This window comes from Phoenix dactylifera, unplaced genomic scaffold (assembly GCF_009389715.1).
Source record: "Phoenix dactylifera cultivar Barhee BC4 unplaced genomic scaffold, palm_55x_up_171113_PBpolish2nd_filt_p 000182F, whole genome shotgun sequence".
Classification (NCBI taxonomy): domain Eukaryota; kingdom Viridiplantae; phylum Streptophyta; class Magnoliopsida; order Arecales; family Arecaceae; genus Phoenix; species Phoenix dactylifera.
Window position 1 is genome coordinate 220,160 of NW_024067712.1, and position 23,724 is coordinate 243,883.

Here is a 23,724-nt window from a genome sequence, read left to right on the forward strand (position 1 = left end):
ATTAAAAATCCGCTCCATATTTTTTTCTCTAGTGCCTGCCCTATATGATTTTTATTCTTTACACACACTCCAGAGCAAAAAATATTTCTACATGAAATTAAATATCATTTATACACATGGCGGACAAAGAGTTATACTATTTGCACACATTGCAGACAGAAAGCTCTACGAAGGTAGAGCTACCATTTTAATATACATATTAGATATTACAAACCAAAACCCTAGGAAAATTGAAGGTAGAGCTACCGTTTTAATACTATTTGCATTCCCAAACAGACCCTATGAGCATATATGCAAAGAAAGCAATATAAAAGAAAGCAAAGCTGCCCCACAGCAAGAACAATGGTTAAAAAAATCCCCAAAAAGAGATGGCTAGCCAGTAGCAATTATATTGCTTTATTTTAAGCCACCAAGTCACCCCCCACCACCAACACCCGCTGCGCGCCTGTGGGCGCGCGGCATGCACGCTTGTGTGAAGAAACTTTTGAACCATGACTAAAAATTCATACTTTAGATAACAAATAAAATCCAACTTTCTGCAAGATATGGAAAGAAAAGAACTGGTTCGCATTTTTCCCAGTAAACGCTCTGCAAGCCAGGATGTTATGGGCATTGCTTCTTTGAAGATGTAATTGGGCCAACCCCTTCTTACTGATCCAATAAAAGAAAAAGAAAAGCTCGTTTAACTTCTCAAGTTTCTTATGTTCATTTGATGGAAGTTTGTAATCAAGGTGAATTCTTTTCTGTGTGTATTGATGGCTGTTTAAGCTTTAGAAGATGATAAAGGCCAGCAATGACATGCAGCCGGCTCGTGGGAACGCCTGTTTTTGCCAATGCTCTTCCATGCTTATCCAGAAGCACAAAACAAGGCACATATTTGATGTCGTAATGAAGGAGCTGCACATATTGGAAATCATGCATTTAATCTAAATATACTAATATTTAGTAATGACTAAATATAAATAAAGACAATTCAGATTGATGACTGATTTTTTTTTAAAGAAAACAAACTCTAAAATTAATTTTACAAAAAATTAAAGAAATAAATAGAATGAAGATAATCCAACCAATTAATGCCGGTCATATAGAGACAAACAACAGCAACTTGCATAAAAGATTAACATATCATGCAATAGTTGTGCAGAATGATAAAAAAAATCAATAATTAAATCTCTAAAATATATCTTCGTAAAGCACCTTAACCTTCCTTAATGGTTGGTCGACAACAAAATTGTGTTCATATATCAGCAGTGAAGTTAACATGTATGAAGGGACAATGCTATTTCACCAAGCACATTCTAGTGTCAGATTTCCACTAGTCGGAGCTTCATGCTACTCTAATCTTACAGCTACAGCCAGAGACAATTACTAGCACTGGCACCACCCATCAACATCTTTCAATTTAACAATGATCAAGTGAAAATATGCAAACATGAACTCCTGGGCATGATTTGTTTACATATCAGATCAATAGGTTTTGATCCTAAGTTGATAAATGGTGTAGTACTATTCCTTTATATGGAATCAATTGAATCTTTTTGGTTTGACACCATAATATTAAACGCAATGAGAGACAGAAGACAGAACAAAAATATTCCATGAATTGATGCTGTATGCAACCAATTTCACAATGTATATACTAAATTAAGAACAAATAAACTGGCATTGAGCAGCAATGTGATCACTGTTGAGAACTAAAGCAAAACAAAACTCCTTGAAGTATCTGAAACAGTATTCAAGTCGATCAACACTGAAATTTGAGTAGCTAAAAGGTGCCGTGGTAAATTAATAGCTCACTGAAGAAACAAGGATATGGATTTATTCAACAGATGATGAGACTAAATTGCATTTGGATATGGGGACAGGTTGTATATGTGAAGTCATGGATCTGATGAAGTCATTGATTCCTTATTTGGATTCAATTTAAGATCTGTATGAAGAAAGAAAGAACAAAAGAATTGAACAAGAAGGCGAACAAAGATTAGAGAAAATTAGGCAGAATAAGGAATGAATTGATATAAGGAAAGTTAGAAAGATGAAATATAATGTGAAAACAAGGAGAAGAAGAATACAGAGAGTCAAGTAGGGAACAGTAGGCAAGAGTAGGCTAGTCATAGATAATTTGCAACTTTTCCGAAATGACAACAAAACTTCCCAGGTTGTTCTCATATATTTCTATATAGGGTTTGGTCCAGTTCTATTGTCATGATGCTGATCAAATTTGATAACCTGACCTATATCCAATAACCTAGTTTCACACAACCAGTCCAATACCTGTTAGCACAAAATATGACTCATTCTACTAGATCAGGAACATAAAGAACTGCATCTAAAGGCTGAGATCCTTAAACTCTTGTCAGTAATCTTGAACTGCTTCGCTACCTCGCTTCAGTTAGAGCATTTAGGTTTAGAGGTTTTCAACAGACAGGATGTAGCAATGTTCAAATTTTTCATGCATTTTAGCCTATGTTAGAATGAATGTTGCACATTTGATGTGGTTGTCCTCCAAGGTCATCACCAATCTTATCTAAGGCTTTTAACCTCACATTCGCAAATTGAAATTGCTTTCTTAGCGAGTTGACAATAGTAAAGTAATCATGAACAAAGAAGAGGCCTTCCTGGAAGGTTGTTAGTTCCAACTTCTACAATAAGTTAGTCACTACACGTGCACTTGCTTATCTTGGCACTTGTTAAGGTCGGCATGATCAAGAAACAAACATAGTTTTAACCTATAGGAGTGTCACATGAACGTTTCGTAGGTAAGTTAATGTCATCAAACTAAAAGTTTGAGTCTCATGGTGCCAATAATAGCAACAGTAAGACTGAAGTGTGCTTGCAAATCATTCATTATTTTGTCATATGATCCATGCATTTCAAGTTGATCATCAAGCTTGACATGCATATGGCAAAAATTCATAAAGTGAGAAATGCAAGTGCAACCAAGTTGGGTACCTCCTTCAGAAACAGTGAACACAATATTTATATAGAATTATGTTGAAGTACTACATCTGCAAAAAGACTTGGTTACACACGAGCGGATATCCACTTAGATCCATCAAGTCTAAATTAGATGATGGGGATACCACATCTAAGCTATTGGTTATGATCTACTATCTCTAAACTACTTATACTTCAAAAATTATATAATCTAGAGACCCCCATCCTATCAAGAGGTCAAAAATACTATATCATATATTAGATAACACCACACTGTTAGAATGCATTATGTAGTAATATAAATATAATTATAATATAATAAATAACATAATAATAATATAAATGGGAGAATATTTGTTATATGATAATATGGTAAAATATGGAAATGAATTATTATGCATTATAATATGATACACTAATTTTAATTTTATAAGAATAACAGTACCTTTGTACTATTATTACCATATTATACTAATAATATCATAGTACTGCTGATAACAATATCCAATGGTATTAAGTAATTGTTATTATATAATATTAATTATAGTACCTTAAAAGTTATGATAACATAATAATAGTATCAATTTTCTATATTGCATTGCTAATGTGGTACTTGTCATTATACATTATATCATAAATTTTGTAGAGCTATTATACTTGCATTACAGAATGAATATAAACATAATATTCTTCATTACATTATATTATGTTATATTATATTATGAATATATGATATATAATATTATATTATTCTATTAATATTAGCATGCTCAAAGGGGATGGAAGGGATGAGTATCGGAATAGCAAGGACACTATATGCCAATCCTCTGCAAATAATCGTTGCATCTTGCAGCCAACTTCGGCCATGAACCATTCCGCAACAAAAGGGCCGCATGCATGCAGGCAACAATATGCCTGCAAGTGCCTGCCTACAATTTGCTTGCAGCATGCCTAGTTGTAGGCAAAACAAACAGCCCCATCATGCAACACAAGCACATGAATTATTTCCTTTAAATAATCAATGCCTACAGGTCACGTACTCAAGGAATAAAGTGACCTAATGCTATGTACAAGTGGCATAGGAACAATGTAACACGAGAAATAACTGAATATGATTGACCCAACTCTACATTGGAGTTGCATTCACTTTGGTAGCAACTTAATGTAAGGGATACTTTAGAAACTACTAATACTATTCACTTCTTTGTCAAATATTCAGGTCATCCTACCAAGTTCTTCAGCTTAGTGCAAGAGATAGAGTACATAGATAACTCGTAAGAGAAATCTATTCTAATACAAGAAGCGACATGGTCCATCTAGGACCAATGGTTCATAGGTGATCCAAATAGTGTATGAAACAAATTGCATGTCTGGTTATGGAAGAATGGATTGCTTGGATCAGAAGGCATAAGACAAGCTTGAAACGAACCACCATAAAGGGGATATGAAAGCCCTCTTTGGCCTTGGACATACAGGGATGAAATAGGAATAAATTAGAACAAGTATGGAGGTACAGGACCTGATATGGAGCTCCTAATACCTCGTAGAGAAGTCCACTACATCAAAACTGATGCTTATACTCTGTCAAGGCCAGTGAAGGTGGTACTTGGCTCATTGAATCTACCAAATCGCCACTGAACGCACATGATATCCACCAGAGGACATGCAAAACACCTTTGTTGAAAAGGAATGCATCCAATAATCTTAAGAGAATGCCTTTTTCCCACTATATTCAAGACCATTACTAAAGGAGTATTTACAGGTTATGTCCTCTTTACATTTGGTAGATTCCATTTGTGCACTTAAAACTTAAGATTAATACTACTTTGAATGGAAATAAGATAGAACTAATCAGTAACTCTTAGTTCTCTAAAGATCGTAACATCATAGGCAATCTAGTTAAGCATAGAATAGTTTAAATGCTGTTCAACTATGTGTCCAAATGTTGATATCTTGACAGTGTCTTGATTCAACTCACAGTAAGGGGGATCCAATGCTATGCCATCACATATTGGAGTATCCTCATTTAGGTGAGGTTTCATTGTAGAAACCATTTTAATCATGGTTTCTTGGCATTACGATGCACTAAAATTCTAATGCAGCCTTCATCTATGCCCAAATATTCCAACTAGTTTCCTCCTACATCAAGTTTGTGGTGCTTGCCAGTGGGCGAAGAAATGCACATGGCACTAGTCAAAATAATCCAAAGACTTATAGACGCACATAAACCTTAATCAATTAACTATGGTGCACTTTTGGGTACCATACTCTTAGAAAGCATAGATTGCAAACTTTTGAGTACTTAAATACTCTCTTCCTCCACGTGGCTAGAGCAACTTTTCCTGGTTCACTTCATGGTCAACCCTAAGTTGAATATTACCCTTTCATGACCAATGACCGAGATGACTCTAGTCAAGATCCCATGGATTGTGTCTCTAGGCTGATAACAGAAAGAATGTGACCAGTTGCCAATGGAAATGGACAACGATAGTTCTGCCAACCATAAGTTATAGGAGCCTACATTGGCCAATTCCAATGAGGAAGGGGCTACCAGCAGCCCCCAATCTAATAATGAAGTTGCTTATTTCCATGGAGGAAGGAAAAGAGGTAAAGACCCCCACATGGATTGCCAATCATTTCTAGTAAGGTTCATTGCTCAGATCTTGTGAGCGATACAAATGCCTTTGGGATAAAGTTCTTCTTGCAGGTTCAGAACAATCATATTTATGTTTGTGAGAATATACTTCATGCTCTTTTCCTTATTTTCAAGGATGGATTTCATGCATTTTTTAGACATCATATCCAAATATATAGACTATGTTCTATTCAAGAATAAAGCACAAATAAGGACTATATAAACTAAGGTTTTCCTACTCGATACCGGACCCCGTACCGATACTATCTTATTACAGTGTCAGTAAGCCAAGTACGAGGGCCAGTTCGGCATACCGTACCACATATCAGTTCGGTACCGATATGGTACAATACAATCAGTACACACTGGTACTGATCAATTCAGCAAAACTATTATAAACCTTATTCCTGCCAAACAAGTTTAAACAACCTAGACCAAGGGAGGAATGGTTATTAAGATCAAACCTGCTTAATCCTAGAATTCTTGGAATAAGGGCTTTTATTTCTTTTTTCTTTTTTATATAGACAAAAACATCTGCCACCCTAAAATTATTCCAAATAAGAATAGAAATCCAAACAAATAGTAAAGGAAATAACTATGTTTAAAAAAATCATTATTTTAAAAAGAATAACTATTTTGTTATACTTTTCTATTCCCAAATCAACATTGCCATAAAGAACAAAACAAAATGTTTCAACTCAAGATGTTGATTGTGTACAACCATTCTAAAAGGTTCTAAGCTCCTTTTTGCATGTAGTCAATAGTCACATTGTAGTGTTCACTTGCAACCTCATGTGAACTCATTATATTGGCTCTTCCACACCTTGTGCCAGAGCAACCAATAGATGATCTACAATTTGACAACTGCCCTCAATCATTGTTGTAGATGGACAATCATAATTTTTCTCCATGTCATTGGTTTGGAGAAGAACATTATGATCTAGATAGTTCAAGGAACCCAAATCAGGATCACTTTGATTAGTAGGTTGCACAAGGCCTTCAACTTGGAGATGACCATGTAGTGAATTAAGAAAGTTCCTCCAAGAGCGAGGAGAACACTATCAAGGAAACAAATGTAGATGACACCGTCTATTGAGACGGCCACCTTTGTTCCATTTTAGGGTCTTAGGGCTAATAAAATGGTCATGTTGTGTTAGAAGTATGCCCTAGAAGCCAATTTGGCTGACGCATTATTTTATTCTAGGACATAATTTTGTACTTGACTATTTATTATTGAATAAATAAAAGACATCTTTTTCATTCATGTTCTTATGTGTCCATGAATCGTCCAAGGAATTAATAAGATGATGACGCATATTCTCAAGAGTTGAGAATTTGAGGCATGTGTCATTGGTGATTAATTCCTGAATTGCTCCTAATCGATGGATCATCACGAGGACGGTGATTGATCCGCTGAGATTAGTGCACATATTGCTTTCTTTGATGGACGAGTCTTGAGTCCACAGTGTAGTGACACTGGAGCAATTGTGCAAGTGCTTGTTAGAGAACAAGGGTACTGAGCGTGACCAACACAAGAAGTCACTTGGATGTCTATCCACTCGTCAGTGACTTGCTTGATGTTGCAGTAGTGTGACTGGTCCTTTGACCTGCGATGCTTCGGCTGCTCACAGTGAGGTTATTGTAGTTTGACTGCACAAATACATGGTCTCTAGCCATATGGGTCCATGCAGTGTAGATTGGCTGCAGTAGGTTCACTGTAGGAGTAGGGTATGCATCTACAAGGAATCTATCGACCTTGATAGATAAGGAGAGATCCTATGTGATTTATAAGACTGAGTTCGTAAGATCTCGGCCGGGGCAGATTGCACAGTGGAGAAAGAGTTCTCCGCTCTCGAACTTAAGTCGAATAAATCTTGACATATGACAGACGAAGGGGTTTGACGAGTTATCCATGACCTCCGTCTTGTAGGGATCTACGATAGAAGGACTGTATCACATGATAACTGCACCTAGAGGTTCATCATTCTATTCTGCTGGGTAGCCACTACATGCTGCTAGGTGTCACTGGTGGATGGTGGGACTCATAGGGATTATCTTGATGATCGATAAACCCTAATGAGTAGAGTTGGAATCGTTCCGACCCATTGAAAGGAGTTTTCAATGATATTGTGATAGAGATCACAATATATCTCACTACCAGTCAGAGTAGAACCTATGGGGTCACACACACTAGAGGCATTGACCGATCCGATGGTTGAATCGTGATTAGGAATCACAAGTAATCAATTCGATTGATAATAAGTTGAGGAAGGAACAAAGGGAATTAATTAATTGGACTTGAAACAAGAGTCCTACTTGGAGTTGGATTCTTGGAGTCCTAATTGGATTAGGACTGGGATTCCTACTTGGACTGGGATTCCTACTTGGACTGGAAATCCTATTTGGAGTAGGACTAGGATTCCTACTTGAAGTAGGATTCCTACAATCCTAATTAGATTAGGAGTTTTGAATTAAATTTGGATTCCTACTTGGAGTAGGATTTCTAGAGTCCTAATCGGATTAGGACTTGGAATTCAAATCAGAGTCCTAATTGGATTAGGACTAAAATTAAATAAGTCCTAATTGGATTAGGGTTTCTTAAGTCCTAATTAATTATTAATCTAATGAATCAACATGACTCCTAATTGGGTTAGGATTGAAGAGTTCAATTAAGTCATGGTTCATTCAAGTTCTAATTGGATTAGGACTAGCATAGATTGAACCCAATTGATTCATGATTTGGTTAAGACCTAATTGAATTAGGACTTAGCCATAAGAGGGACACCTAATCCTCCTTAGAGGAGGATTAGGGCATCACAAGAAGGAGGGGATCACGCCCCTCCTCCTTCTCTTCTTGGGTGCGGCAAGAAGGAGGGCCGGCGCCCTCATGATTAGGCATCAAGGGCTCCTAATTTGTAGGAGCCCTAGATCCCTTTAAAAGGAGGTGAAGGGAGGCGCCCTAGGGCATGTGAAAAGCCCTCTCCTCTCCAGCCGTGGCCACCCTTTTCCCCCTTTGTTTCAGCCGCCAACAGCAAGAGAAAAGAAGAGGAGGCGTATCCCTCCTCTTGGGCTTCTTCCTTGGCTTCAACGCATGAGAAGAGAAGAAGGCTGCCAAGGGCTTTGATCTTCTTCCTCTCTTCATCCTTCTTCTTCCTCCTCCCAAGCACAATCAAGGGTTGATTAAAAGGGAGGACATCAGCCATCAAAGTTATCTCTGCAAGGGAGCTAGCACCCCGGGGAGATAGAGAGCTTGGATCGGTTCCTGCTTCGTGTGGATACCCGTAGAGGCCGGGCACTTGAACGGCTTCAAGCGAACCTTCATCCAAAAACCACGATCATCAGTTTGCGGTGATCATCTACCCGCACAAGGTGAAGATCTGATCTTCTAATATTTTTAAAAAGATTTTTAATCCTTATCTATCTACGAACGGTTTTAAACAACGTTCATGCGATGAACGGTTGATCCCGCGCATGCCTCTTCCGCTGCATCTGAAATTTTTGAAATTTTTCTGCGGCATGGGCGGGTTCCTAACAGTGGTATCAGAGCCTAGGCATCGTAGATTAAGGTAAGGATTAATTATTAATAGGCTTATTAGATCTGAAATTTAAATGATTATGCATGCTGAAAATTTTCTGCATGCAGATTTTTTCTAGGGTGCTGAATTTTGCATGCTGATTTTTATGTGATAAAAAGATGATTCTAATTGCATTGTTAATGGGATTACAAAGTTTAGAATCATGATTAGCATGATCAGCAACCTATGTCATGAGATAATCAATTAGATTTCAGATCTGAAAATTATAATTACTGCATGTGGTGATGATCATAGGATTCAAACCCTTTTGGTATCAAATGTAATGACCTGCGATGTGATCTGTAATGTCATGTAATTTTTCAGATGCTTGCATGCATCTTATTTAATGTTTTGAGAGGCCTGCGTGCCTCCTAAAAGGGAGATGTAATTTATTATTATTTTTATTTTATATCTGGTTGTATTTCTGTGATGTGATGTACGTCAACGATCAAGTCGAAGATGATGCATGAGATGAACAGGGGTCTAAGCGGTTGATGGCGATTGGATCAAGAGTTGATCAAGGATCGAATCAAGGAGGTTTGGAACCAATTCAAGGGTTGAAGACCAGTTGATCGATTGACGTGCATGTGCTTGTAATACGACCTAATTAGAATCCATGATCATCACCTATTTAAAGTTTAGCTTTATTTGATGCTGCGATTATAACTGCCTGTGATGTGCCGTTTGCATGTGATGTGAATGAGAGTCGGGTAGATAGGTTTACATGTGATGTAGCAAACCCAATGAGACCTAAATTAAAACCTCCTCAATCAAGTCAAAAGTGAACCAACATGAGCGAGTCATATTAGATTAATTGATCTAATTGGTGTCTAGGAAAGCATGAAAGGTGGTTACTTAATTAGGACCTTACTCTCTGAGTAAGGGGAGCCTCCCACCTGCTTACCTGGCCAATTGTTCGATTACCTCTTATGAAGAGCTCAAGTTACAAACACTAAGACCTGATTAACCAATATTAAGTCAATAGGTCTTCCACTGTAGTAGAGCTGCTAAGGTCTTTCTGATGTTGATTTGTCTCGGCTGGATACAGTGGGCAAGTTGCATCGGGGGGCTGGACCTCTCTATAGACATGAGATGTTGTAGGGTAAAGGTGGGGTTGGGCACCAATAACTGTTAGGTGAGGACCCAATGACGACTTTATTCCTACGGTTATACAGTGGGTCTGACTTAACTAAGAAATGGGACCAATAACTGTTAGGTGAGGTCTTCATGGCTTAGAGACCAAGTTGCACTGCAACATGCTTAAGAAGCATTGTACAAGAGTTGTACACTCATCCATCTATGTGTCACCAATAACTGTTAGGTGAGGTGCCATGTAGATTGGTGAGACCGCAGTACCTACTAGAAACCCTAGTCGCGTAGGATTTCCGTTTTCCTACCAGGGGAGTGTGAGGAATTCGAGAAAATAGTGGGAGGTACATTTGTTCTAAAAGACCCTAGAACAAATAAGGATCAAGTACAAAATTCTAACTAGAATCTTTACTCTATGAGAATTATAATGTCAGCTTCTAGATTTTTAACTCATATCCTATAGAACAACCGTTTGACCAAACCCAATTATAAAGACTGGCTCAGCAAATTTCAAAATAGTTTTGAATTGTGAGAAATTAGGGTATGAACTAGACCATGGAATCCCTGTATTACCAATCTGTCCGATCACTGATCAGCGTAAGACGCATGCCAAGTGGACGAACGATGACAATAAAGTTAGGTGCTACATAATGGCATCCATGTCCAATAAATTTTAATGCCAGCATGAGAACATGAAGATTGCCAAGGACACATTAAAACACCTGCAAGAGTTGTATGGTAATCAGAGTCACGCAGCTTGGTTTGAATGTCCAAAAGGCTCTTCAAGGCCAAGATGCGTGATGGGCAGTCTATCCATGATCATGGTTTGACCATGATAAAGGACTTAGAGAAGCTTGAGAAGCTCGGCATGATTATGCACAAGGAATTGCAAATGGATTTGATCCCACAATCCCTTCTAGCTTCATATGAACAGTTTATAGTAAATTATCATATGAACAAGATTGTAAGCACCAAAACAGAATTGTTAAATAAATTGGTAACTATCTTAGGGACCTTGAAGAGTTCAAGGGGCATCGTTCTCGCTGTCGAGTTGGTTTCTAATTCCAAAAGAGAGTCTATTTGGAAGAAGAAGAAGCCTGCGAAGAAGCAGAAGACTGAGAAAACGCCAAGTAAGGAAGTTCCAAGAAAAAGGCCAATTGCAAGGAAAAAATGTTTTCATTTGCATCATGGACGGCCATTGGAAGAGGAACTGTCCTACATATATGGAAAGCATAAAAATATGAAGGGTGACAGACCTTCAGAAGGTATGTCAGATATGCTCAGGATACTTAGGGACTGTTACCTGTTGCTAGCAGAAATTTGATTTCTATATCTTGTTTAGCACAGAAAGATTTTTATAAAACTACTGTTCCATTTATTTGAGAAATAAATTGATTCAACGTGGTTTTATGATTGACAGTCTCTATCACATACATATGGATGTATCTGTGAATGTATCTGAGCAAACAGTGAATACCATAGAATCTAATAAATCTAGAAATGAGATAAATCTAAAGTATTTGTGACACCTCAGGCTTGGCCATATAGGAGAAGACAGAATAAACAAATTGGAGAAACATGAACTTTTGGGCTCATTGACTTTCGAGTCATATTTGATTTGTTAATTCTGCCTTCAAGGAAAGATGGCCAAATTATCCTTTGTAGGACACAGGGTGGTCCACTGAAATACTTACCCTGGTACACACTGATATGTGTGGCCCATTCGATGTGCAAGCTAGGGGTTGTAATTTTTACTTCATTTACCGATGATTACTCACGGTATGGATATGTGTATGACACACAAATCTGAAACTTTTGAAAGTTTCAAAGAGTTAAGATATGAAGTAGAAAAATAAACAGAAAAACTCATTAAGGTTCTTCGATCAGATCGAGGAGGTGAACACCTTAATAGAGAGTTTCGTGATTATCTCAAGGAGAATGGTATAGTTTCATAATGGACTCCTCCTGGTACACCTCAGCTCAATGGAGTGTCAGAGAGGAGGAATCGGACTCTATTAGATATGGTCTGGTCCATGATGAGCTTCACTAATTTACCCTTGTTTCTTTAGATAGATGCCCTATTTTCAGCTATTTACTTATTGAATAGAGTTCCCTCTAAAGTCCGTTCCTACCACACCATATGAGATATGACATAATAAGAAACCAAGTCTTGGTCATCTCAAGATTTGGGGATGTCCGGCCCACGTCAAGCGACTACAGGCAGACAAGCTAGAGGATAGGACAATTAATGCTCGTTTTATAGGATATCCTAAAGAGTCATTAGGATACGACTTTTCGTCCCAAAGGATCACAAAGTGTTTGTGAGCCTAGATGCTATCTTCATGGAAATAGTTTATCCTTGACAGAGACAGTGGGAGGAAAATTGAGCTTGAAGAGAAAGTCTCTAAATAGCAACGAACCATTGTGCCTATAGAACCTATTTATATTAAGCCAGTACACGATGTCCCTCAATCACCTCGCAGATCTAGTAGGGTCTCCCATTCTCCCGATAGATACTTAGGTATACTAGAAGAGGATACCGAGGAAATGTTCCTAGTGGGAGATAGGGATCACATACAGGATCCCAAAACCTATGACGAGGCGATATCTGATATTGATTCCGAGAAATAGTTGGAGTTAGACTCCATGCATTCCAACCAAGTCTGGACCCTAGTAGATCCACCAGAAGGTATTGTACCTATTGGATGCAAATGGATCTACAAAAGGAAGATAGGTTCGGATGGAAAGGTAGAGACCTATAAAGCAAGGCTAGTGGCGAAAGGGTATAGTCAACGCGAAGGCATTGACTATCAGGAGACTTTTTCACCTGTAGCCATGTTAAAATCCATCCGAACATTGCTTGCCATTGCAGCATTTCATGATTATGAAATCTGGCAGATGGATATGAAAACTGCATTCCTGAATGGATATCTTAATGAAGATATCTATATGGAACAGCCTTTGGGTTTCACTTCCAGTGATGGAGATCACAAAGTCTGCAAGCTGCAAAAGTTCATCTATGGACTAAAGCAAGCATCTCGGAGTTGGAACACTCGTTTCGATGACGCAATCAAAACGTTTGATTTCATCAAAAACGAAGAGGAACCGTATGTTTACAAAAAGGTTAGTGGGAGTGCTGTCGTATTTCTCGTACTATATATGGATGACATCCTCCTGATAGGGGATGATATTCCCATGCTAACCTCGGTCAAGGTCTGGTTGTTAAAAGAGTTCTCCATGAAAGACCTTGGGGAAGCATCCTATATTTTGAGAATAAAGGTCTATAAAGATAGATCTAAAAGGATGCTTGTCCTGTCACAGAATATGTATATAGAGGGAGTGCTGAAGAGGTTCGGCATGGAAACCTCTAAAAGGGGATTATTACCCCTTAGGCATGGGATAAATCTCTCCAAGAAGATGTGCCTTAACACATCTGAAGAGATTCAGCGGATGAGCAAGATCCCTTATGCTTCGGCTATAGGGAGCCTCATATATACCATGCTATGTACGTGAAATGATATAGTATATGCTGTGAGTGTCACGAGCATATATCAGTCAAATTCAAGCAAGAAGCACTGGATAACTGTGAAGAATATTCTTAAGTACTTAAGAAGAACTAAAGATTTATTCTTGATCTTTGGAAGAATATCAGAGTTGAAGGTAGAAGGATGCACACATATTGATGATAGAAAGTCTACATCAGAATATGTGCAATAATGGTTTAGTAAATTAGAAGAGTTCCAAACAACCAATCATTGTAGATTCTACCTTAGAAGCTGAATGTTAAGCCATCTCTAAGGGTGCAGTGGAAACCTTTTGGTTTAAAAGGTTCATTGCAGAATTAGGTGTAATGCCATCAGATGCCATAGCACTCTTCTGCAATAACAAAGGCACCATAGCACTAGCTAAGGAGCCAAAGGTCTCACCAGAAACCGAAGCACATAGAGCGGAGATTTAACCTAATAAGCGACTACCTTGAAAAGAAATAAGTAGAGGATCAAAAAGTAGACTCCACAGAAAATGTGGTGGACCCATTCACTAAGCAGATAACTCAGCAGAAAACTAAAACGCATCTTGAGAAGATGGGGCTTAGATTTATGGCTAATTGGCTTTAGTGCAAGTGGGAGATTGTTAGAAGTATGCCCTAGAAGCCAATTTGGCTGACGCATTATTTTATTCTAGGACATAATTTTGTACTTGACTATTTATTATTGAATAAATAAAAGGCATCTTTTTCATTCATGTTCTTATGTGTCCATGAATCGTCCAAGAAATTAATAAGATGACGCATATTCTCAAGAGTTGAGAATTTGAGGCATGTGTCATTGGTGATTAATTCCTGAATTGCTCCTGATCGATGGATCATCACGAGGACGGTGATTGATCCGCTGAGATTAGTGCACATATTGCTTTCTTTGATGGACGAGTCTTGAGTCCACAGTGTAGGGACACTGGAGCAATTGTGCAAGTGCTTGTTAAAGAACAAGGGTACTGAGCGTGACCAACATAAGAAGTCACTTGGATGTCTATCCACTCGTCAGTGACTTGCTTGATGTTGCAGTAGTGTGACTGGTCCTTTGACCTGCGATGCTTCGGCTACTCACAGTGAGGTTATTGTAGTTTGACTGCACAAATACATGGTCTCTAGCCATATGGGTCCATGCAGTGTAGATTGGCTGCAGTAGGTTCACTGTAGGAGTAGGGTATGCATCTACAAGGAATCTATCGACCTTGATAGATAAGGAGAGATCCTATGTGATTTATAAGACTGAGTTCGTAAGACCTCGGCCGGGGCAGATTGCACAGTGGAGAAAGAGTTCTCCGCTCTCGAACTTAAGTCGAATAAATCTTGACATATGATAGACGAAGGGGTTTGACGAGTTATCCATGACCTCCGTCTTGTAGGGATCTACGATAGAAGGACTGTATCACATGATAACTGCACCTAGAGATTCATCATTCTATTCTGCTGGGTAGCCACTACATGCTGCTAGGTCTCATTGGTGGATGGTGGGACTCATAGGGATTATCTTGATGATCGATAAACCCTAATGAGTAGAGTTGGAATCATTCCGACCCATTGAAAGGAGTTTTCAATGATATTGTGATAGAGATCACAATATATCTCACTACCAGTCAGAGTAGAACCTATGGGGTCACACACACTAGAGGCATTGATCGATCCGATGGTTGAATCGTGATTAGCAATCACAAGTAATCAATTCGATTGATAATAAGTTGAGGAAGGAACAAAGGAAATTAATTAATTGGACTTGAAACAAGAGTCCTACTTGGAGTTGGATTCTTGGAGTCCTAATTGGATTAGGACTGGGATTCCTACTTGGACTGGGATTCCTACTTGGACTGAAAATCCTATTTGGAGTAGGACTAGGATTCCTACTTGAAGTAGGATTCCTACAATCCTAATTATATTAGGAGTTTTGAATTAAATTTGGATTCCTACTTGGAGTAGGATTTCTAGAGTCCTAATCGGATTAGGACTTGGAATTCAAATCAGAGTCCTAATTGGATTAGGACTAAAATTAAATAAGTCCTAATTGGATTAGGGTTTCTTAAGTCCTAATTAATTATTAATCTAATGAATCAACATGACTCCTAATTGGGTTAGGATTGAAGAGCTCAATTAAGTCATGGTTCATTCAAGTTCTAATTGGATTAGGACTAGCATAGATTGAACCCAATTGATTCATGATTTGGTTAAGACCTAATTGGATTAGGACTTAGCCATAAGAGGGACACCTAATCCTCCTTAAAGGAGGATTAGGGCATCACAAGAAGGAGGGGATCACGCCCCTCCTCCTTCTCTTCTTGGGTGCGGCAAGAAGGAGGGTCGGCGCCCTCATGATTAGGCATCAAGGGCTCCTAATTTGTAGGAGCCCTAGATCCCTTTAAAAGGAGGTGAAGGGAGGCGCCCTAGGGCATGTGAAAAGCCCTCTCCTCTCCAGCCGTGGCCACCCTTTTCCCCCTTTGTTTCAGCCGCCAACAGCAAGAGAAAAGAAGAGGAGGCGTATCCCTCCTCTTGGGCTTCTTCCTTGGCTTCAACGCATGAGAAGAGAAGAAGGCTGCCAAGGGCTTTGATCTTCTTCCTCTCTTCATCCTTCTTCTTCCTCCTCCCAAGCACAATCAAGGGTTGATTAAAAGGGAGGACATCAGCCATCAAAGTTATCTCTGCAAGGGAGCTAGCACCCCGGGGAGATAGAGAGCTTGGATCGGTTCCTGCTTCGTGTGGATACCCGTAGAGGCCGGGCACTTGAACGGCTTCAAGCGAACCTTCATCCAAAAACCACGATCATCAGTTTGCGGTGATCATCTACCCGCACAAGGTGAAGATCTGATCTTCTAATATTTTTAAAAAGATTTTTAATCCTTATCTATCTACGAACGGTTTTAAACAACGTTCATGCGATGAACGGTTGATCCCGCGCATGCCTCTTCCGCTGCATCTGAAATTTTTGAAATTTTTCTGCGGCATGGGCGGGTTCCTAACATGTTGTTCATAATGTTTCTTGTTACTTTAATAGTTTATATAGAAAGTAGCTAAAGGGGCCAATCCAACTTGTACAGCCAATTGACTAAAGGTGGCATTAGGAGATGATGACTAGCTTCAAAGGTAAGTTTGGAGAGAGAAGGGTAAGAAAATAACGAATTATCAAGCTGTAACAATTAGGCTCAGACAAATAACAAAAGATCAAAGCTTAATCTCAATTTTCAAGCTCGAAATTAATATCAAACTAAATCCGATCAAACCAAGGCTTGATTAACCATGACAAAGTTACTCGTAGCGCAGTATTATTAAAGAGTCTTCTCAGGCACCTAGGCATCCTACCTAGCCATATAGGAACACATAAGCGACCAAGTTAGGCTGCGCATACACGCCATTGGAGATGGGTGAGTGAGGTATTAGTTACTTATCCTTCTATAGGAAAGAAAAGATTTTGTGCATCAACTACATAACACATCCATCTGTGCAAGAAAGAAAAGAACGAAAGGAGAAAGGAGAGAATAGAGGATTATCAAAGAGACAATCCTATTAGCTCTCCTTAGTCACTTCGTAAGCCTATTCGATGGCCACCAATGGTTTCACCAGAAGCAACAAGTGTTTTATTTACCTTTCTTTCTCCTCCATCCTCCTGTCTCTATCTTCCCTGCCATCTAGGTCCCATTTTCTTGCTTTCTTCGATGTTGTCCTTTCTTTCTCTTTCTTTATCCGCCATCCTCTAGCACTCCGGTCGTACCTCCTTTTCTCTTCATTCTTTCTTCTTCTCTTTCTTGTTTCTTTTGTCTTTCTTTATCCTCCATCCTCTAGCACTCTGGCCACTCCTCTTCTCTTCATTCTTTTATCTTTTTCCTTCTTGTTGTTTCTTTCTTTCTTTATCCACCATCCTCTAACGCTCCAACCATTCCTCCTCTTCTCTTCATTCTTTCTTCTTCTCTTTCATGTTTCTTCTTCCATCTTTTTCCTTCTTGTTGTCCAATTATGACAATTCCTTGCTCTTTTCTCTTCTTCTTCCCTTCTATAATTCGTTTTCTACTTCTTCTGTCCTCCATTTTTTTCTTTTTTTCTGCAACTTTTCTCCTTCTTCTTCCTCTTCCCCCAATTCTTTCTTCTTTCTTTATTCTCTTTCTTTTCCTTTTGCTGATCTCCTAGAGAACCATTCTTCTCTGTTTTCAGATCTTTCTTTCTAGCCACCTTCTTTTCTTTTATGTTTTCCAGACCTGCTTTCTTTTTTATTTTCTAAGTCAAATTCTTACACTTCTGCCCCCTCAATATCTTATACTAGTGTAAATTGTTTGGAAGATCTACATCTATATTTACCGACTTGTTAATGAATAAGTAGTCAGTTGTTCAATATGTATTACCAAAGACCAGACAAGATAGATACGATGTAAAAGGATTTTGTAATCCGGACGGTCGGAGATGATTGGATAAGGTATAGAGAGCTCGAATGTCTAGTTATCTTCTAAAGTGAACATCGAAGAATAATGTCAGTACAAACAATAAGCACTTCAAGAAAAAAGAAGGTTGATCATGACACCAGAAGTGTCCTTTGCGTTGGTCTTTGCATTTCTCCTAGTTATTTATGCCTAGAATTTATAAGAGACCTGTCATTAATTGTAGGCAGTAAAGTGTTTGCTTACTATCTTGTAGTTTATTGTGGAAACTTTTAGTATGACGTGTTGTATTTTAATATTTCATAATCGCTTTTCATATGCTCTACATTCATCCCTTCTAGTCAAAGATGAGTTTAGAGGAAAGGAACATGTTGTTTGGAATTAAAATTATCCTCTTTTAGTTTAGAAGTGTAATCTTCTAAGAATTATTTTGCTATTATCTTCTTCGAGGTGTCCTTGTGGGTCGAAAGCCTATTTTGAGATTGCCGTTGCAATTCCTTCCTCTCCTCCATCATCCAACATCAATTTGGTATGATCATCTTGAAGTATTTAATCCATTTGCAAGAGTATATGTCAAATTGGTATTATTGTTGTTAAAACAAGCAATTAATAAAAGGAGAATACTCCAAATACCAAAGGTTGAATCCACTCCACTTTAGGTCAGAGGAAAACTGATTTAGCAAGGTTCATAAATGATGATTTTTGAGCAGGTTGTCCTGCTACATATATATATCAGAGGTGATACTTTCTTTAATGCTTGAAAGGGAAAAAAAGTTGTGAACATGATCATGGTCAATAAAAGCATTCAAATATACAGTTATTAAAGAGAAAATGGTCAATTTAGCCTACCGTGCTCATATAAAAACAATCCAAACAAATAGTTGAGCTTTTGATAACTAGCAATAGGAACTTCAACTATTTGACTTACAACAGACAACTTTTATAGCCCTAATCCATTAATGTTAATGTGGTAACATTGTACTAGTGGATGAAGGAGAAAAAAGAACTAGCTAAGATCCTATAAGGTTTTCATGCATTTTTTTCAAATAAAGGCATAACTCTATATGAACTTCCCTTAAAGTCTTGTGGTACACCCATTGGAAAGCTAAATTTTGACCTCATGACTTCCTACTGATAAGTTTTCCTTGTCAAATGTTAAACATAACAATTAGACCAGGTACACCAGGTGTACTCTGTTTAGTTAATTTTTGATGGACGATGGAGAATCAAATGGGTTTTCTAGGATTAAGTTAAACTCTAAACATACACATACAGACACACAAAAACACAAATCACATCTGTAAATATGGAGTTCATGTGTCAACCATTGCACAAGAACTAACAGAATTATGGCAAGACTATTTGAGAAACTTATGGGAAATATTCATAAGAGAGATCAACAACCAGATGTTTGTAGGTTGAAGATTTAAAATGTGGGCCATAGAATCTTCTGATGAATGTACAGTTATTTCCCAAATATGAGTCTGAGACACTCCCACATAGTTCCTTTCATTTAGTTGAAATTCAAAATGTGCAACCTCTAAATGTCAAGATGTTACTTGGATGTTCTTAGTGAGAAGGTAAAGTCATCAAATTCTCTCTTTCGTTTGCGAAGCTGTTACAATGACACCAAAATGACGGGAATTTCCAATATCCCACTAAAACATGATTTGAACCTTGGAGTGACTGTTGGTCAAGTTGTTGCTATGAAGGATGACATTATCATTTGCAAAGAAGTTTACAAATCAAGTATGATTGGAATCACTTCAGGACTTCTTCTCTTTTATGCTTACCATACTTCTCTCCAAGTGAAATGTTCAGCCTCCCCATGTAATGTCATGGTAGAATCATTAGGGTATCCTAAGCAGTAAGCATGCTTCAGCTTCCTTCTTGAAGGAGTAAATTAATAGAGACCTATCAATTTAGAACAAGTAAAAACACATTGTAAATCTAAATTAAACCCCTAGAATTGACACTTCTTGTTTAGTGACTATAAGATCATAGATTAGCTCAAAGTATAACCAAGAGGTTAGAGGCCAACAGGTTGTTTGGGAGTTTTATGAATTATCAGTGCATAACGACACATCTAACTGTATGAAATATAACATAATCTGAAAATAATGTAAAATCACAAAATATCATGAAATGGATCGGACCATATTGGAAAAATTTGTAAAAGTTATATGTTTCATCACCACTTTGTGAAAAATCTTTAGGTATGAATATATTAGATACCTGTGACTCGATTGGTGAAATAGTCTCCCTCTCCAAAAAAATATATTTTTTAAAAAAAAATATGCCTTTTCAAACAATATGCTTTTGATTTCAAAATCATGACATCCCGGTCCTTCCTACATTGAGCAGAATTTACTTGTTCATGATTTCTTTTCCTCCCTATTACCTTATACTTTCTAATTATAGACCTTCTTCTTTTAACATCCATAGATTTGTTTAAAAAAATATCAACTCAAAATTAGAAATTTTTGAATCAAATAACGAATAGAATCATGATTTTGAAATCAAAATCCTTGACAATAATTTAAGAGTTTAATCATATAAGAATGCTTTTAGTTCACATATTTTTTAAATAATCCCAGGGTATTTAGATAATCATGGTCTTATATCAAAATGATGTTTCTAAGTGTTTAAAAGAATTAACTCGTATATGATACATGAAGGTACAAAAGTATTATTGAAGAATTACAACATAATTAGTCTACAACTACATTTCAAGCCCCAAACGACTTTTTTTCTTTGACAAATGTTATGTTACACACTTTACTCCTATTATTAATTCTTGAATTACTCTTACATCTACCAAGTTGCACCTTAGTAGCCAAAATCTTTTGCTGAAGTTGTCATACTCATTTTGAAAAAAGCATTGAATTATTTCTATTGGTAATGGTACCAATTGAAGCCAAGTCAGTATGGTACTGATATGCTATTGCAACACATGATACAGTTTTTTGTGCCAATACCGATGCAACCACCCTTTTTTTATTTTTGGTATGTTGATATAGGGTTGCTATTAGGCTGAGGGTTATTTTAGGGTTTGGTTAGAAAGGTTTTGGTTTATTAAGATTGAACTTCTTTTTGAGTGTGTCATTTAAGTGTCCTTTCATATAGGCTACGAACAGTATTTAAAATTGTAATGGGATAATATAGTTTTGAATGAAGAAAGAATATCTTATGGTACTTTCACCTCCATATATTTCTTCATCTTACTTCTCCTAATCCTTTCCCAGCATCTCTTCTCTTTCTTTCTTCTAATGAAACATATAGCATGAGTTTGCTCCTACTTGTTGAGGCCCAAAATTTCCCATGGGACTACTAATAGAAATCCCATGACAAGAATGCAAAACATGTGAACACATGGATATTTCTTTCTTTTTTGTTTAATAAGATAACAAAATGTTGTCTCAACATATGAACATATTAGTAAAAGTTGAGATCAAAAAGTTAACCCTCACTCTCTTCTACCTGCTCGAATGCAGAATATCCAAAAAAAGCAACAGGCTCCGTATTGACTAGTATTGAGCAAAATCAGCAAGTGCTGGTCTATACTTCACTGCAACAGTTGGTATCAAGTTGTACAGACTAGGAAAGATTAGTTCCATTAGGCTTTCTCATATTAACCCCATCTCTAAGCCTGGTTCCCTACTATTGCAGTAAAATATGCCTGATATGGACCAGTACAAACAAAATCTTTCATTCTTGCTTCGGAATTTCACATGTACACCCGTTTTCTAAGTAATTCCCATTTTTCTTTTGGTGCTTCCACACTTGAATATGCTCCAACTTCAGGTAACGAAGGTTCTATATTGTGTGATGGCATTCTGCAAAATTCAATTAACTACACTAGGATAAATTTCACCACTCTCTTTACGGTATGAAGGATCAATGAATGTTAATTACAAAAGTTGAGTGCAATATAAATGCTTGTTTCCTCCTTTTGCATGTGCTTAATTAAGATTAAAGATGGTTCAAATTGCAATAACAATCCATCTAGGATAGGGGAATTGATTTGAATCACAATAGCACAACTCTCAAAGTAAGTAGGCTTATTAGTGTAGAAAACATCAAGTGAACCAAATGCACTCAATTTCATTAAAACCCTAGAGGAACACCTCTTGAAATTCCCATAATGATACTACTGTGGAAAGTCATTTAAGAAATGCAACCTCTTAGGCCTATGGAAGAAGAATCTTAATCAAATGACCAGCACCTTGAATCCTCATAAAACACTGAGATCAAAGCTGAGTCAAAGCAAGGAAAGTTTCAGGCAGCCACGTATTGCACACCTGGATGTTTCATGCAAAAACCATGCCATGTCTAACAGTAGTTGTTCTAGAATTACTCACAGTAACTCAGCTATTTCAAATATAGGTGTCCTTTTAGTTTGAATAAGTACTGATGTTATGAATTATTCTCAAAGCAGTCAATTTTCAAGAAGAGCTCTCTTGTAGAAGATTTCATTAAAATTTGAAAATTTTCCCCATTATACCATCTGCTGCATATACAATATCAATATCTGCATTGGGTTATCTCTACAGTAAAGCTTCCAATCAAGGTACGTCTCAGTATCGGGCTCTGTACTGATACCATCCTATTGCTGTATTGGAATGCCCGGTATAGAAGCCAGTTTGGTGTATCAAATATCGGTACACCCTTTTACCATATATCGGTACCAACCTAGTATGGTACCGTATGCTCTGTACCATCCGATTCAGTACGGTATAGCATACCTTGCTTCCAATCTAGTTAGAAGACTAAGGTGCTTTTTTTTTTTTGCTATCTAATGGCGAGATTGCAAGAAATTTCAAGCCTTAGTGTTAAAATGATGTTTACTCAATGGATACCACGTTCTAATTTTTACCTTAATTACCATGTTCAAATTTTTGACCTTAATTTTTGTCTCGATATGAATACGTATAGATTCATATTAGTCTCAAACATAATTCCACAATCAAAGGAGTATTGGTATAGAGCTTGTAACAAGCAAAGGATGGAAAGCGATGCTATTTTTATGAGAATAAAAGCTTAAATTCCGAAAACTATGAAGAGAAGAAAAGCCCTAACCTCGGGGAGCCATCTCTCATTCTCCGCGTCGGCGAGGACAAAACTGATCCACTTGGAGTTCCTTGCCTCCAACTCGAGCACAAGATCAAGCAAGGAGTTGCAGAGCCGGCACTTGGGGGAGTAGAACTCGATAACGGTCGCTTCCTTCCCGCTCGCCAGGGCCGAGGCGAGGGCTCGGTGTTCCGCCTCCCCCTGCTCCTCGCGTGACAGGGACGGCGTCTTCTGGCGACGGGAGCCGGCGGCGGAGACGGCAGAGGGGGAGGTGCCGCCCCTGGACGCGGCGGCGGTGGCGGACTGGAGGAGGTTGTGGGCAAAAGAGCCGAGGTTCTGCAAGGATTTGAAGAGCCAGGGAGCGTCGAGGGATCCACAAGGATTGGGGGATTGGGGGTTTGGGTTCGGATCCCACGGCCACTTCCAGCAGAGAAGAAGTGGTGGCTTCGGAGCGGCTACCATTTCCCGTTTCGCAATCACGGCCTTGCGATGCGGGACAGCAGT

The 23,724-nt window shown here is 38.0% G+C and overlaps 1 protein-coding gene across 1 annotated transcript; it reads right to left on the bottom strand.

The window, feature by feature from the left end:
* Positions 1–121: 121 nt before the first annotated feature.
* On the bottom strand, positions 122–23,724 carry LOC113461039. Its single transcript, XM_039117083.1, has 2 exons — positions 23,230–23,724; positions 122–897 (listed from the first exon to the last, which is right to left on the bottom strand). Exons 1-2 carry the CDS (start codon positions 23,680–23,682, stop codon positions 727–729), a joined length of 624 nt encoding a protein of 207 aa, XP_038973011.1. The 5' UTR covers positions 23,683–23,724; the 3' UTR covers positions 122–726.